At 43.1% G+C, this 17,872-nt stretch overlaps 1 protein-coding gene across 2 annotated transcripts in view; it reads right to left on the reverse strand.

The window, feature by feature from the left end:
* The window catches only part of stxbp1a (syntaxin binding protein 1a), a 42,618-nt gene that overhangs the window by 10,743 nt on the left and 14,003 nt on the right, over positions 1–17,872 (reverse strand). For both annotated transcript variants that reach the window (XM_024402595.2, XM_024402594.2), the window contains exons 2-14: positions 15,410–15,459; positions 11,152–11,233; positions 10,206–10,282; positions 9,763–9,841; positions 9,202–9,305; positions 5,996–6,144; positions 5,660–5,744; positions 5,198–5,328; positions 4,459–4,566; positions 4,228–4,291; positions 4,052–4,117; positions 3,894–3,974; positions 1,701–1,839 (exon numbers count right to left, since the gene is read on the reverse strand). In XM_024402595.2, coding sequence (XP_024258363.1) covers positions 1,701–1,839; positions 3,894–3,974; positions 4,052–4,117; positions 4,228–4,291; positions 4,459–4,566; positions 5,198–5,328; positions 5,660–5,744; positions 5,996–6,144; positions 9,202–9,305; positions 9,763–9,841; positions 10,206–10,282; positions 11,152–11,233; positions 15,410–15,459 — 1,215 coding nt within the window. The remainder of the gene's footprint in view (positions 1–1,700; positions 1,840–3,893; positions 3,975–4,051; positions 4,118–4,227; positions 4,292–4,458; positions 4,567–5,197; positions 5,329–5,659; positions 5,745–5,995; positions 6,145–9,201; positions 9,306–9,762; positions 9,842–10,205; positions 10,283–11,151; positions 11,234–15,409; positions 15,460–17,872) is intronic.

Raw genomic sequence — 17,872 nt, forward strand, 5'->3', positions numbered from 1 at the left:
TTGCACATCTTGATGGAAGTATGTAAATAGCGGAAAAAAATAGGCTTTAGGAATAAACAGGAAAAACTGATCCTAGATCAGATCGTAGAGTTAGGGTTGTGTTTGAGGCCAGGGTTAGGGTTGAACCAAGATGTGGTTATGAAGCTAGCGTTAGGGTTGTGGTTGAGGCTAAGGTTAGGGTTGAATTGGGATGTGGATATGAAGCTAGCATTAGGATTAAGGTTGTGGTTTAGGTTAGGGTTGAATTGGGATGTGGATATGAAGCTAGCATTAGGATTAAGGTTGTGGTTTAGGTTAGGGTTGAATTGGGATGTGGATATGAAGCTAGCATTAGGATTAAGGTTGTGGTTTAGGTTAAGGTTGAACTGGGATGTGGATATGAAGCTAGGGTTAGGATTAAGGTTGTGGTTTAGGTTAGGGTTTGAACTGGGATATGGATATGAAGCTAGCATTAGGATTAAGGTTGTGGTTTAGGTTAGGGTTTGAACTGGGATGTGGATATGAAGCTAGCATTAGGATTAAGGTTGTGGTTTAGGTTAGGGTTTGAACTGGGATATGGATATGAAGCTAGCATTAGGATTAAGGTTGTGGTTTAGGTTAGGGTTGAACTGGGATGTGGATATGAAGCTAGCGTTAGGATTAAGGTTGTGGTTTAGGTTAGGGTTGAACTGGGATGTGGATATGAAGCTAGCGTTAGGATTAAGGTTGTGGTTTAGGTTAGGGTTGAACTGGGATGTGGATATGAAGCTAGGGTTAGGATTAAGGTTGTGGTTTAGGTTAGGGTTGAACTGGGATGTGGATATGAAGCTAGCGTTAGGATTAAGGTTGTGGTTTAGGTTAGGGTTGAACTGGGATGTGGATATGAAGCTAGGGTTAGGATTAAGGTTGTGGTTTAGGTTAAGGTTGAACTGGGACGTGGATATGAAGCTAGCATTAGGATTAAGATTGTGGTTTAGGTTAGGGTTGAACTGGGATGTGGATATGAAGCTAGCATTAGGATTAAGGTTGTGGTTTAGGTTAGGGTTGAACTGGGATGTGGATATGAAGCTAGCGTTAGGATTAAGGTTGTGGTTTAGGTTAGGGTTGAACTGGGATGTGGATATGAAGCCAGCATTAGGATTAAGGTTGTGGTTTAGGTTAGGGTTGAACTGGGATGTGGATATGAAGCTAGGGTTAGGATTAAGGTTGTGGTTTAGGTTAGGGTTGAACTGGGATGTGGATATGAAGCTAGCGTTAGGATTAAGGTTGTGGTTTAGGTTAGGGTTGAACTGGGATGTGGATATGAAGCTAGCGTTAGGATTAAGGTTGTGGTTTAGGTTAGGGTTGAACTGGGATGTGGATATGAAGCTAGGGTTAGGATTAAGGTTGTGGTTTAGGTTAGGGTTGAATTGGGATGTGGATATGAAGCCAGCATTAGGATTAAGGTTGTGGTTTAGGTTAGGGTTGAACTGGGATGTGGATATGAAGCTAGGGTTAGGATTAAGGTTGTGGTTTAGGTTAGGGTTTGAACTGGGATGTGGATATGAAGCTAGCGTTAGGATTAAGGTTGTGGTTTAGGTTAGGGTTGAACTGGGATGTGGATATGAAGCTAGCGTTAGGATTAAGGTTGTGGTTTAGGTTAGGGCTGAACTGGGATGTGGATATGAAGCTAGGTTTAGGGTAAATGTTAGGGTTAAAAGTTGAGCATCTTTCAGTTTCACCGTTCTTGAGGAAGATGTAGAGGAGGATGATGCGGATCTTGTCGTGGGTTGTGACGTTGGTGTCCAGCAGGATGGGCACGATGGCCCTCATGGGGTCCTTGATCTTCTCCCCTTCAGCGTCTGTACCCATGGCCAAGTCCTACATGCCACACAGACAGGAGATTAGAGATGCATCCCAAATAGCAACCCATTCCTTATATACAGTGCATTCAGAAAGTACTCAGACCCCTTGACCTTTTCCACATTTTGTTACGTTACAGCCTTATTCTAAAAAAAATGTTTTAATTTTTTTCCTCATCAATCTACACACAATACCCCATAATGACAAAGCAAACAGGTTTAGACATTTTTACAAATGTATTACAAATAAAAACTGAAATACCTTATTTACATAAGTATTCAGACCTTTTTCTATGAGACTCAAAATTGAGCTCAGCTGCATCCTGTTTCCATTGATCACCTTCGAGATGTTTCTACAACTTGATTGGAGTCCACCTGAGGGAAATTCGATTGATTGGACATTATTTGGAAATGCACACACCTGTCTATATAAGGTCCCACAGTTGACAGTACATGACAGAGAAAAAGAGAAAAAGCCAAGCCATGAGGTCGAAGGAATTGTCCGTAGAGCTCCGAGACAGGATTGTGTCGAGGCACAGATCTGGGGAAGGGTCTCAAAAAATGTCTGTAGCATTGAAGGTCCCCAAGAACAGTCTCCCCCATCATTCTTAAATGGAAGAAGATTGGAACCACCAAGTCTCTTCCTAGAGCTGGCTGCCAGGCCAAACTGAGAAATTAGGGGAGAAGGGCCTTGGTCAGGGAGATGACCAAGAACCCGATGGTCACTCTGACAGAGCTCCAGAGTTTCTCTGTGGAGATGGGAGAACCTTCCAGAAGGAAAACCATCTCTACAGCACTCCACCAATCAGGCCTTTATGGTAGAGTGGCCAGACGGAAGACACTCCTCAGTAAAAAGGCACAAGACAGCCCACTTGGAGTTTGCCAAGAGGCACCTAAAGACTCTCCGACCATGAGAAACAAGATTCTCTGGTCTGATGAAACCAAGATTGAACTCTTTGGCCTGAATGCCAAGCATCACGTCTGGAGGAAACCTGGCACCATCCCTATGGTGAAGCATGGTGGTGGCATCATCATGCTGTGAGGATGTTTTTCAGCTGCAGGAATTGGAAGACTAGTCAGGATCGAGGGAAAGATGAATGGAGCAATGTACAGAGAGATCCTTGATGAAAACCTGCTCCAGAGTGCTTAGGGCCTCAGACTGGGTGAAGGTTCACCTTCCAACAGGACAACAACCCTAAGCACACAGCCAAGACAACGCAGTAGTGGCTTTGGGACAAGTCTCTGAATGTCCTTGAGTGGCCCAGCCAGAGCCCGGACTTGAACCCCATCGAACATCTCTGGAGAGACCTGAATATAGCTGTGCAGCGACGCTCCCCATCCAACCTGACAGAGCTTGAGAGGATCTGCAGAGAAGAATGGGAGAAACTCCTCAAATACAGGTGTGCCAAGCTTGTTGTGTCATGCCCAAGAAGACTCAAGGCTGTAGTCCTGGCCAAAGGTGCTTCAACAAAGTACTGAGTAAAGGGTCTGAATACTTTTGTAAATGTGATATTCCAATTTCTTATTTTTAATACATTAGCAAAAATGTCTAAAAACCTTTTTGCCTCTTCATTATAGGGTGTAGTGTGTAGATTTATGAGGAAACTACAATACATTTTAGAATACGGCTGTAATGTAACAAAAACGTTGAAAAATTAAAGGGGTCTGAATACTTTCAGAATGCAGTGTAGTGCCCTATACTGTACAAGTAAGTAAGTTTGGGAGTCGGAATGGTAGACGGGTTGGGAAAAACGCGGAAGGCAAATTTCGGTTGAATGCATTCAGTTGTGCAACTGGCTAGATATCCCCTTTCCCATTCCCAATAGTGTGTTTCTGTAGCGTGAGGCAGCTTGAGGTACAAGTCCATCCCTTGGACAGGACACTAGTCTATCGCAGGGTCATATCCCCAATCTATCTATCAAACAGCGACGCATTGGGCTATAGTGCCCTAGAATGAGCCTCTTCTCCCATCCTCTCTGTCCCTTGCTATGCCTCCTCTCTCCATCCCCTCCCACCTCTTCCCTGCCATCACTTCCATCCCTCATCTCCCCTCCATCCCTTCTTGTCCTTTACCTGCTCCACCCGACACAACTTGTCCACTGTGCCCTGGTAGTGCTTCATGCAGTCCTCAGCCAGCTGCAGGTGAGTGGAGTACTGAGACACACAGTGAGACAGGGTCAGTACACACACGTCATGTGCACATACAGACACACGCACAGACACACACTAACCTTGCTCAGCTCCTTCTGGTACTGGGGCATCTTCTTCAGCATCTGAGAGAGGTCCCTCATGGTGGTCTGTTGGAACACACAACACGGTCACGTTCTCTCTCCACTCAGCTGTAGGAACGTACTGACAGAGTATTACCAGACGGGGAGGCTTTCTGAAAGCATCCCTCGCTCCGTACCTTCTCTCCAGCAGTGTTCATCCTCTTGCTAGCAGAGAAGTCCTTCAGTTGGCGTGTCACCTCCCTGATGGCAGTTAGAGAAGATAGATAGAGATAGCAGAAGAGAACTAGTAAGTAGGAGAGCTCGACTTTGTTATGGCTTTATTTTTTCAAACAGTGGCAGTGATATGGACGAGAGAGAGAGAGAGAGAGAGAGAGAGAGAGAGAGAGAGAAACAGGTGTGTGACTTACGTGGACACCTCAGCGATATGTTTGTGTCTGAGCCCCACCCACAGGTCATCGTCCTCGTGCAGCAGGACCTCCTTCTGAGAAGTGTCTCCCATCCCAGGGGAATCATATCTGATACAGACAGACACGTGAATGGACAGTCAGACAGATAGACAGGGGGAAATAATTAGCCAGGTAGATAGACAGAGACAGGAAGCTAGATGGAGACAGGAAGCTAGATGGAGACAGGGGGAGAGGCAAAGATAAATTGGGTCCAAACAGGCAAAAGCACTCATATATTTACTGGAATCAACATCAGCAGCCAGCAACAACATTGTGTTACTTTTCTACACTACACTATATAGAAACTCCAGCACATAGAATTCACAGTCAAGTATTTCAACACAAGACCAAACGGAATCTAGGCTAAATTGCAAAGCCATTCTTCGAACCTGGCACAGACGCCTGAGCCCTGAATGTAAGTGTGTGTGGGAAAGGTATCGAAGTCTCTAGCGATCTAAAACACCACACCTTGTAGTGAAAGATTCTGTGGGCGCTACAGCTGCCCTCCCTGAACTGATTATTTTCTTCTATTTACAGTAGTTACACCTAAACCTTAGCAGCTAGCTAGGCCTCAGCCTGTCTCTTTCCTTGGAGACTGCTGAAGGGAGGGATGTGAATGCCGAGACACACATACACATAGGAGAACACACACACACACACAGACACAGACACAGAAACACACAAATGCACCCAGACGTACCTGTAGACGTCGTTTTCAATGGGCAGCAGGTCGTAGCCCATGGCCTGGAAGGTGAGCTCATGCAGTACGGGGGAGACGGGGTCAAAAGCCCTGTCCAGGATGATCAGCTGAGAACGAGCCTTATCGGGACCCTGCAGAGAGAGAAGGATGGAGAGATAGAGGGGTAGAGGAGAGAGGTGCAGATTTACTCTGTGTCCTGATAGCTCCTACATCAAATATGTATACAGTAATATAAATAATAATACATTTCATTTATAACACCCTTCCATTGAAAGCCAATTGCAAAGAGGTGGGATCTTTTGTAGCTTGCTGGTTGTTTAATTAAAGTAGCACACGATAACAGTACATGTCAGGTTCATATCTTCTATGTTCTCATATGTTCACTGCTAAAACATTTCCTTCTACCTCTAATCTAATAAACACTCGCTCCCTCATCCTTCCCTTGTTCCATCCCTCCCTCACCTCCCCCATGGTGGGGTCATCTGCCTTGTAGGCGTCCAGTTTGTCCTGCAACAGCTGGGCCAGGGTGGCATTGTCTTTGTACTCCCTGAGCGAGAGAGAGCGAGAGAGAGAAAGAGTAGATGGAATTTAACAATATGTTTCTATCCCATTTACTGAACATACTAGCCCTGACCCCCTGTCAATGAGAGGTTGCCTCCCAAATGGTAACCTAGTCCCTATACTACTTCTGACCCGTTCCCAGTAGTTCTTACATAGGGAATAGGCTGCCATTTGGGACACAGTAATATTGCTTTTCCTAATGTCCCCATTGTCTGAGATGCGCCCCCTGTGTCTCACCCTCGGTATCTGACAGCAGGGTACTCCTTCAGGGTGGCACACAGGGTGGCAAGCTGGTCTGCCAGCCTCTCCATCACTGGGTTCTTCAGCTGGGTCTTATGGGGGCTGTAGAAACTTTGGAAGGCATCCGGGTTGTCCAGAGAGTATACCTGCACACACACACACACAAACATTTCATCAATCAAATGTTATTTGTAAGCAGAGCTAACAGCGGCAAATCAAATCCCCCCTACACAGAAGGAAGAAACCTTGAGAGGACCCAGTTTTATGAGAGAGATCCCACAGTATATATGTTCGGTAATACTTTAACTGTACGTCATACCCTTGTGGCTCAGTTGGTCATGCATGGCGTTTGCAACACCAGGGCTGTGGCTTCGATTCCCACAGGGGACCAGAACGAAAATGTACTGTAAGTCGCTCTGTGTAAGAGTGTCTACTAAAATGTTCAAATGTAATCGTACAGCATACATAACAAATATGTTAGCATAACATTACAGCTATATTTGGTTCATTATTTTGACGTGACCGTGGCCTTTCCTTCCTGTATGTGTGTATGATGGGACAGTGACGTGGCCTTTCCTTCCTGTATGTGTGTATGATGGGACAGTGACGTGGCCTTTCCTTCCTGTATGTGTGTATGATGGGACAGTGACGTGGCCTTTCCTTCCTGTATGTGTGTATGATGGGACAGTGACGTGACCGTGGCCTTTCCTTCCTGTATGTGTGTATGATGGGACAGTGACGTGACAGTGACGTGGCCTTTCCTTCCTGTATGTGTGTATGATGGGACAGTGCCGTGACCGTGGCCTTTCCTTCCTGTATGTGTGTATGATGGGACAGTGCCCTTTCCTTCCTGTGATGATGGGACCGTGGCCTTTCCTTCCTGTATGTGTGTATGATGGGACAGTGCCGTGACCGTGGCCTTTCCTTCCTGTATGTGTGTATGATGGGACAGTGACGTGGCCTTTCCTTCCTGTATGTGTGTATGATGGGACAGTGACGTGGCCTTTCCTTCCTGTATGTGTGTATGATGGGACAGTGACGTGGCCTTTCCTTCCTGTATGATGATGGGACAGTGACGTGGCCTTTCCTTCCTGTATGTGTGTATGATGGGACAGTGACGTGGCCTTTCCTTCCTGTATGTGTGTATGATGGGACAGTGACGTGGCCTTTCCTTCCTGTATGTGTGTATGATGGGACAGTGACGTGGCCTTTCCTTCCTGTATGTGTGTATGATGGGACAGTGACGTGGCCTTTCCTTCCTGTATGTGTGTATGATGGGACAGTGACGTGGCCTTTCCTTCCTGTATGTGTGTATGATGGGACAGTGACGTGGCCTTTCCTTCCTGTATGTGTGTATGATGGGACAGTGACGTGTCCTTTCCTTCCTGTATGTGTGTATGATGGGACAGTGACGTGGCCTTTCCTTCCTGTATGTGTGTATGATGGGACAGTGACGTGGCCTTTCCTTCCTGTATGTGTGTATGATGGGACAGTGACGTGGCCTTTCCTTCCTGTATGTATGTATGATGGGACAGTGACGTGGCCTTTCCTTCCTGTATGTGTGTATGATGGGACAGTGACGTGACCGTGGCCTTTCCTTCCTGCCTTTGTCTTTGCTGTAGTGCTCTGCTCCCCACAGCCTTTTTCACATTCACTCTATCTCCTCTGCAATTCCTCTCTCGTCTACTGCTTTTAGTGTCTGTATTTACTGGTAATGTACAGTGCATTCGGAAAGTAGTCAGACCCCTTAACTTTTCCCATATTTTGTAACGTTACAGCCTTATTCTAATACGGATTAAATAAATAAAAATCCTCATCAATCTACACACAATACCCCATAATGACAAAGTGATTTTTTGTTGTTGAATCGAAATGTAGGTAATGTGCATCCTGTTTCTGATCATCCTTGAGATGTTTCCACGACTTAATTGGAGTACACCTGTGGTAAATTCAATTTATTGGACATGATTTGGAAAGGCACACACCTGTATATATAAGTTCCCACAGTTGACAGTGCCTGTCAGCGCAAAAACTAAGCCATAAGGTTGAAGGAATTGTCTGTAGAGCTCAGAGACAGGATTGTGCTGAGGCCCAGATCTGGGGAAGGGTAACAAAACATTTCTGCAGCATTGAAGGTCCCCAAGAACACAGTGGCCTCCATCATTCTTAAATGGAAGAAGTTTAGAACCACAAAAACTATTCCTAGAGCTGGCCGTCTGGCCAAACTGAGCAATCGGGGGAGAAGGGCCTTGGTCAGGGAGGTAACCAAGAACCAGATGGTTACTGTGAGAGCTCCAGAGTTCCTCTGTGGAGATGGTTATCCTTCTGGAAGGTTCTCCCATCTCTGCAGCACTCCACTAATTAGGCCTTTATGGTAGAGTGGCCAGACGGAAGCCACTCATCAGCCCACTTGGAGTTTGCCAGAAGACACCCAAAGGACTCTCAAACCATGAGAAACAAGATTCTTCGGTCTGATGAAACCAAGGTTGAACTTTTTGGCCTTAATGCGAAGCGTCACATCTGGAGGAAACCTGACACCATCCCTACGGTGAAGCATGGTGTTGGTATCATCATACAATGGGGATGTTTTTCAGTGGCATGGACTGGGAGACTAGTCAGGTTTGAGGGAAAGATGAATGGAGCAAAGTACATAGAGTTCCTTGATGAAAACCTGATCCAGAACGCTCAGAACCTCAGACTGATACGAAGGTTCACCTTCCAACAGCACAACGACCGTAAGCACACAGCCAAGACAACGCAGGAGTGGCTTCGGGACAAGTCTCTGAATGTCCTTGAGTGGACCAGCCAGAGCCCGGACCTGAAACCGGACTTGAACATTTCTCTCTCCATCCTCCCGTTCTCCATCTCAATCGATCTCAAATCAAACCAAACAAAATTGTATTTGTTACATACTCAGTTTACAAAAGTTATAAAAGGTGCAGTGAAATATTTATGTGCTAGCTCCCTCAACATTGTCGTACAATAATCAATATCAATAATAATAAGCAGCATAAAAGAACAGGTCATTAGAAGAAGACAATATGCATAGTGGCAGTAAACTGATATGTACATAACTCTCTGGCTATTCTAGGATCCCTCTATCTCTGGATCTTTCCCTCTGGCTCTTCATGGATCGCTCAATCTCCCTCCATCTCTATATTTCCCTGCCTCTCTCCTTCTGTTTCTCTCCCTCCGTTTGGTACCTGCGATTCGTAGGGCAGGAAGGCGATGTTGATCTCCGTCAGGGTCTTGATGGATTTGGAGGCACGGCTCTTCACTACCTCGTTGAAAAGTGGGTCTGGGCAGGCTGAAACAGGGAGAGGTTGATGTGAGTGTGAGTGGTGGTTCTGCGTGGCTCAGTTGGTAGAGCATGCACGGCACTTACAACATCAGGATTGTGGGTTTGATTCCTGCTGGGGCCACACGTAAAATATATGCACACACTACCAAAGACACTTCGGATAAAAGCATATTAAAACATGGGCTGGTATATTAAGAACCCTTGTTTCAAAGGATGATGATGCTGAAAATTATGAGCTCTATTTTGGGTGTCTAGATCAACTCTGGTTTTGTAATAAAATGAACAGTGAAAAAAAAGTTATCTTTCATTGCACATTATTCCTTCCATGAAGTAATTTGACCAACGTCACAGCCCTCTCCACCAAGAATGAATGGCTGAGGTTGCACTCATGTCCATTGAGCTGTGTAGTGAATCCGCAGAGCGCTTGAGGTGTAGTGGAAAGGCTCCTCCGGGAGCTACTCACAGTCAGTGAAGAAGACGTGGGCTGCTTTGTATTTGGCTGAATGGGGGTCTTTGAAGTCTCCAATTAGGGTCTGCACAGACTGGGGAGAGAAGGACACAAGAGCGTAAGACGTCTGTCATGTGTGTGTGTGTTTCTGTCAGCATGTGTCTGTCAGCGTGTGCCTGCATGTACTGTACGTGTTTGAATAAGGATGGGAGAGGTAGAGAGTAAAACTGGTAGAAGGAAGGAAGGTAGAGTGCAGTCAGCTAGAGATCCTGTCCACAGACACACATGAGTATTGTGTGGTTTGCGTAGGCTGAGTCAACAACCCTGGGTTTGGGTACTATCTTATACAGAATGGTGGCATATGGTCTCTGTGTGCAGTGAGAACAGAAAGCTGCCAGAGATAGTGTTCTAAATATAGACTGTGAGAGGGAGATGATGGTGTGTGTGTGTGTGTGTACCTTGTCAGTGGGGGTAATCAGATAAATGGCCTCCAGGGTGGGAAGAGGCTCTCGCCGCTTGTTTATATCCTCCACAACTAGGGGGGGAAGAGAGAGAGAGAGAGAGAGAGGTAGAGAGAGGTGGTTATATCATGTTAGCTGATGGCTGAGTCATGGTAGCCAAATGGTAGCTACAGTGCATATGTAACAAGTGTTGAATTTCACGTATAATTACACAATACCTGAATAGTTCCCATGCCTGATATTAGTGTACATTCCTTTTGTTGTTGTAAGTGTCCTTTTTTTATGTTGCACACATCACTCTCCTTCTTCCCCCCCTTCAGTTACTGAAACATTTCCCCATTAAATCATAATCAATCATATATGTTACAACACTTATAATGACTTTATATGGTCACTTACATTATAATGGTCTCCCACCAATATATTGGGATGTTCATTTGTACTTTGCAGAGAAGTTTGGTGTATTAGGGCAGCTAAGTATTTGTTCATGGAAGGTTTTCCTGTTATTATCAGGTATGTCATGTGTTTTTGTTTGTCGAGTTATGTTGACGATATTTAAACTGTTCGTTTGCAAGTGCATGTCATGTACTGTGCTGTACTGTATGTAAATGCCTGGCTGTTATTGAGAAAGTTGGCTAGTCTAAAGTTGGCTAGTCTATAAATTGCATTTGTCTTACATTATGTCATTCACAAGCTTATTGTTATATGTCCTGTTCACTGTACCCATGTGGAAGAGTGGAGTTTGGCGTATTATGGGGCAGCACGGCATTTGTTCATGGACGTTTTTTTCCTGTCATTATCAGAGAATAAAAGACCTACACCAACCCTGATCCTTTGGTCGTATGTAAGCCAATCAAAACACAACGGAGAGGCAATCGACACCGGTCCCACATTCAGTATAACAATAGAGGCTGATGAGGTTTAAATCGAGCAGAGTGCTTACTAGTGATGCCCTCTGACATGATGTCTGTCATCTTGCAGCAGGAGGACAGCATCCTCATGCTCAGCTGGTCCACAATCAGCGCCTGAGGCCAGGAAGAGAAAACAATGAGAAACCAGGGAGAGTAAGACAGAGGTTTTGGAAAACAAGGTTAGGACTCTCTAATCATTGGTAGCACTGGTGCAGTGCACCCAACTTAACAATGTCAGGAGCATCAAACAGTACTGAGGAGCACCAGAAAAAGAGATAGCCCATATGACTACTTTTGATGTAGCTATCCAGAAGGCCTTTTCTAGTCATTATACAACATTAACAATGTCTACTGTATTTCCGATCAATTTGATGTTATTTTATATGGACAAAAAAAAGTGCTTTTCTTTCAAAAACAAGGACATTTCTAAGTGACCCCAAACTTTTGAACGGTAGTGTAAGTCGAAGAGCCTTTACAGTCTTGTCAAATAGCTGTCATGTGGCGTATACCACTATGGTGGTTCACAGTGAATGTTCGGAGTAATCATGGGTTCAAGGTGCCTTCGCATCAAGCTTTTTTATTAAGGAAAAAAAAAAAAGTTCACTCCTGGTCATCTATGCTGAATTCAAATAACGCATACGTACGTGAGTGGAGGATTACAATAATGCATATCAAATGTTGTATATGTGAGTGTCGCCTAAATAAGAAATTAAGTGGTGTTTTTGGTCTAACGGCAACCTTTTGGTATGATATTATATTCGGTATGTTAGGCCTGTGTCGAATACTAATGAATCATTCAAATGTATTGCGAGACATTGATTCAGCTTTGATCTGAACTTTATTAAACGAGCACTATTCTGAAAAGTGGTGGAGCTCTGGTGCGCTCCGGCAGCACTACACTACCCAAGGGACTCCAAGAAGCTCCTCATTAAATATATGTATCCCGTTTCAGGAAGCCAGGCGTATGTCACTACTTCATAGGAGAGGCATGTGAATGTTTATATATATATATATATATATATATATATTTTTTTTTTTAAATCAAAATACGTTTTGACATAAATGACTTCTGGAACATGTGAACTTTCATGTGCCTTAATAACAAACTTGTATGCCATCTTTAAATACAAATAAAATTGTTAAATTAGGAGTCTAGTTGCTTTAGCCATGGAAAAATACAGGAACCTTCCCGCTAGCCATGATTGGCTGAGATAATGGATGGGCTGGACGTGCTGAGAGACGAGTTCGGATTGGTCTGCCATGTAGCATGCTTCTGTCTATAACATGAGCTGGTCAGAATGTGTGGATAATCCTTTCTACCTCAGCTTTTTTTGAAAATATCATGAAGAACTGAAAAAGTGTTGCATTGCTGCACTAAAGTTAATAGCGCTGAAGTAAATAGCGCTGAAGTTAATAGCGCTGAAGTTAATAGCGCTGAAGTTAATAGCGCTGAAGTTAATAGCGCTGAAGTTAATATTGCTGAAGTTAATAGTTAATAGTTAATAGCGCTGAAGTTAATAGCGCTGAAGTTAATAGTTAATAGCGCTGAAGTTAATAGTTAATAGTACTGAAGTTAATAGTTAATAGTGCTGAAGTGAATAGCGCTGAAATTAATAGTTAATAGCGCTGAAGTTATTAGTTAATAGTTAATAGCGCTGAAGTTAATAGTTAATAGCGCTGAAGTTAATAGCGCTGAAGTTATTAGTTAATAGTTAATAGCGCTGAAGTTAATAGTTAATAGCGCTGAAGTTAATAGCGCTGAGTTAATAGCACTGAAGTTAATAGCGATGGACTACTTTCTGGAGGATGATCGTGCCATGTTGACTCTCTCTGACTCTGAAAACAAATCAGATGATGAGGAAATCCCGGATTTAGGTAAAAACATTTTAATTGAACCAGACAGTGTAGAGTCTTCTCCATCCCTGTCCTCATAAAAAAATGGTGATCAACAGTGTTGTTGTCAAGGAAGAAGTTGACTGAGTTTTGAAATCCCTTGAACACCCATTGGAAGTCGAGAGATGATTCCCAAATACAGAGGGAGTTGAAAAGAGAACACAGGAGGCTGTTGTATAAAACACCTGTCTCCGGATTATATATTCAACTAAGGGCAACCACGGAATCTGTGACATAGGGTGAAAGTTGTTTTCATTGCAAATTAAAGCATACTGTTAGCTAGCTAACATTAGCTGGCTGGCTCGCTAGCTAACGTTATGTGAATGATCTGTGTCGTAAAGTGTTAATTTTTTTATATCTCAGAAAGCCATTTGCATTGCTAGTTATAACCTAATGTTAGCTAGCTAGCTAACATTGAACCTAGTTGGTTAGCTTTAGCTACCTGCAGATTCATGCATGGTGCATGCATAGTATCATGAGTTGGGATTATGGTTCATTGTTTAGCTAGCTACATGTCTAAACAAAAGAATCCATTATGCAAGTAAACATTTCATTGTACCGTTTACACATCCTGTATCCTGTGCATGTGACCAATAAACGTATAGTATGTGTTTACCAGAGACAGTGATGTGAAGAACAACATGACCTGCAACAAAGTCAGATTAGGACACAGTCCAAGGACTAGATAAAGTCTATTTTTATGACTACTTTTTGCTACTACTTTCACCGCTTTTAGTTTTGAAAGCTTTGGTTGTTTACTACACTACCTTATTCAATATGTTTAGCACATGGCCTCACATGTGAATCCTTAAAGAGATGGGTGGGGCTATGGCTTAAGAGGATGTGAACCACACTGAATGGTTTAGACAAGGAAGAGCTCTCCGGTAAGTGTACCAAAACATTCACGGGCCATTTTCTCAAAAGTGGGGTTACAAGTTTATCAACTTCAAAGCAGAATTACTTTCCCATTGTTCCTCAACTGCAGTGTATGATAAAACATTTTCTAGCTCGGAGTCTCTACTTTTATCCAATGTAAAAAAAACACCATTTCACCATTTGCACTTCCCTTCGCAAAACACTAATCACAAAAAATGTAATTCTACACTTCAAAGGAAAAAAACTATATCTCACCTGGGATTCGAAGTTTCCACGAACTGTGAAAATTACCAGGAGCCATACTTGCTACACTGTGAGCTATTCATGCTGTTTTTGTGCCTGTCAAGGACACTTTCATGACTGTGTTCAATAACTATCTACGTCAACAGTTGCAATTGGCTGATGCAAAATGTGTCCAGCTGGTCTTGTTAGCATAGGTCTCTGAGTGTGCTGGGTTATCTGATGGGGGAAAACTAACGTAACGGTCTATCATGTGCAACTACGTTGACAATTTTAATTGTCTGGTGTGGATTTTGAGACGAGAAAAAGTTGAAAGTTAAACTGTTTCTCAATGTTCTCAAGAATGGACCTGTAGGTTTAAACTTTTAACAATAAAGAGGGATTTTTATCAACTCCCACTCTCCTCAAAAAGTTTCTGAATTTCCTCTTCACTCTCACAGGTGAGGTGAAATCATACAATGTATCCTCTTCACTCTCACAGAGGTGAGGTGAAATCATACAATGTACCCTCTTCACTCTCACAGAGGTGAGGTGAAATCATACAATGTACCCCCTTCGCTCTCACAGGTGAGGTGAAATCATACAATGTATCCTCTTTGCTCTCACAGGTGAGGTGAAATCATACAATGTATCCTCTTCACTCTCACAGGTGAGGTGAAATCATACAATGTTTCCTCTTCACTCTCACAGGTGAGGTGAAATCATACAATGTATCCTCTTCACTCTCACAGGTGAGGTGAAATCATACAATGTATCCTCTTCACTCTCACAGGTGAGGTGAAATCATACAATGTATCCTCTTCACTCTCACAGGTGAGGTGAAATCATACAATGTATCCTCTTCACTCTCACAGGTGAGGTGAAATCATACAATGTATCCTCTTCACTCTCACAGGTGAGGTGAAATCATACAATGTATCCTATTTGCTGGTGATGTGTGTTGCTCAAATAACGATACAATGTAACAACAGCCGGATGGCACAAATATAATTTTGCCATTCAATGTATTATCTGGGTGAATATTTTTCTAGGTGCCTGGTGACACCAAATAAACACTATATGTAATACTTACGAGAATACACAACGAAATGATCACAATTAGACCAAAGGGTCTATGTTTCACTGAACAATTTCACTTTTATCTTTCCATTGTGGGAATGAACTCTGTCAAGTGTTTTCGGGTCAACAAAGCCTGAAAAATCCAGATGAACAGAATCAAATTTAAAAAAAGGTTAAACTGCAGTATAACAAAGACATACTAATATTAAATGGGACTCTCACCTTCCATTCTCCCTTCTTCTTCACCTTCTTGATGACATCATTCATAATCTCTGTGAAGGAGAAGAGAGAAGACGAACGGGTCAGAACATTCATTACTTCACGTGCTTCTTCACCGTGTGCAACCTTCCAATGTCAGTTGATATGATTTTCTTTGAGTCCTTTTCAATGTCAAAACCCCTCACATGAAGATTTGAGTGTACAGTACTGGTTAATAGTATACAGTCATTTTCTCTGATTTAATTCATTGACAGGTATCAGACTGTTTCCATATAGTGATGAGTGACAGTGGAGCACAGGACACAAATGAGGACTCTCTCACACTTATAATCATGCCTCTGGGAACAAGGCTGAAGAAGAGTTATTCCGCTATGGAGGATCTACACAAGTTTTCACTTCCAGATCAACCACAAAGCACACTGACACTAAAATATGCTTATATCAACCACAAAGCACACTGACACTAAAATAGGCTTATATCAACCACAAAGCACACCGACACTAAAATAGGCTTATATCAACCACAAAGCACACCGACACTAAAATATGCTTCTAACAACCACAGAGTACACTGACACTAAAATATGCTTCTATCAACCACAAAGCACACTGAAATATGCTTCTATTTTTATTTTACTCTGCAAGTCAGTTAAGAACAAATTCTTATTTACAATGATGACCTAGGAACAGTGGGTTAACTGCCTTGTTCAGGGTGACAGATTTTTACCTTGTCAGCTTCAAGATTCAATCCAGCAACCTTTCGGTTACTGGCCCAACGCTCTAACCACTTGGCTAGCTACCACCCCTCTATCAACCACAGAGCACACAAACATTAAAATAGGCTTCTATCAACCACAGAGCACACTGACACTAAAACATGCTTCTATCAACCACAGAGCACACAAACATTAAAATATGCTTCTATCAACCACAGAGCACACAAACATTAAAATATGCTTCTATCAACCACAGAGCACACTGACACTAAAATATGCTTCCATTGGACAGCATTGCTCTGCTGTTGACAGCCTGCCTCATAGCTGTCATGTATAATTGCTGTTGTGCTGAATATGTGATTCTAGTCCATCGGAAGGATTCATTTTCATCAAAGCAAAGTCATCCAACCCCTCTTAGTACATTTAGTATTTTATTAAGATCTCCATTAGCTGTTACCAAGGCAGCAGCTAATCTACCTGTGGTCTAAACAGAGATAAAACATTACATCATACAAAACATTGGGCATTATACACATTTACATTGCTCCATTATTACATTACAATACTATATTACATTGCTAAGAATTGTGTGTGTGTGTGTGTGTTCGTGTGTGTGTGTGTGTGTGTGTGTGTGTGTGTGTGTTCGTGTGTGTGTGTCTCTTCACAGTCCGCGTTGTGCCGTGAGGGGTTGTTTCACTTGTTTTTTTAAACCAGATGTCACTGCTAGCTTGAGATACCTAATGTGGAAGAGAGGTCCATGTATTCATGGCTCTATTTAGTACTGTGCGTTTCCTAACCTCTGTTCTGGACTTGGGAGCTGTGAAGAGACTTCTGGCAGCGTGTCTTGTGGGGTATGTAAGAGTGTCTGAGCTGTGTGTTAACCGACTGAACAGACAATTCAGTACATTTGACGAGCATATACCTCTCACAAAGACCAGTAGTGATGCAGTCAATCTCTCCTCTACTTTCAACCAGGAGAGATTCATATGCATGTTGTTGATATAAGCCCTCTGTGTACATTTAAGGGCCAGACGTGCTGCTCTGTTCTGGGGCAACTGTAAATGGTCTATGTCCCTCTTTGCAGCACTTGACCATATAACTGGGAAGTAGTCCAGGTATGATAAAACTAGGGCCTGTGGGACTTGTTTGGTCAATTGTGATGTCAAGAAAGCGGAGCAGTGCTTTATCACGGACAGACCTCTCCCCATTTTGAATCAATATGTTTTGACCATATCAGCTTGCAATCTAGGGTTACATCAAGCAGCCTCCTCAACTTGCTCAGTCGCCACATTCACATCAGCATGCTGCCAAGGGTTCAGTTCTATATTAAGTGAATGGTTTATGTGTGTGTGTGTATATATATATATATGTACCCATGTATGCATTGCCATCCATTATAAAATACTCACATCATTGCAAGGAGAGAGTATATGGCTCCTTAATTGGGGAGGGCTGGCTCGTGGTAACAGCTGGAGCGGAATCAGTGGAATAGTATCAAATCAATCAAAAACACATGATTTCCATGTGTTTGATGGCATTCGATTTGTTCCAGCCATTATTATGAGCCGTCCGCCCCTCAGCAGGCTCCTGTGCTTACACTGTAGCTAGCAAAATGGAGGGCTGCGGCTACACATGAGTCAAATGCATCTTGAAACACAGATGATGCCTTCTTATGCAGTTACATTCCAGAATGGCTTCCATAATGTATTTTCCGATACGCAGAGAAGACAAATTCGTTCTCCGAATGAAA

Source organism: Oncorhynchus tshawytscha, linkage group LG33 (assembly GCF_018296145.1).
Source record: "Oncorhynchus tshawytscha isolate Ot180627B linkage group LG33, Otsh_v2.0, whole genome shotgun sequence".
Taxonomy (NCBI): Eukaryota; Metazoa; Chordata; class Actinopteri; order Salmoniformes; family Salmonidae; genus Oncorhynchus; species Oncorhynchus tshawytscha.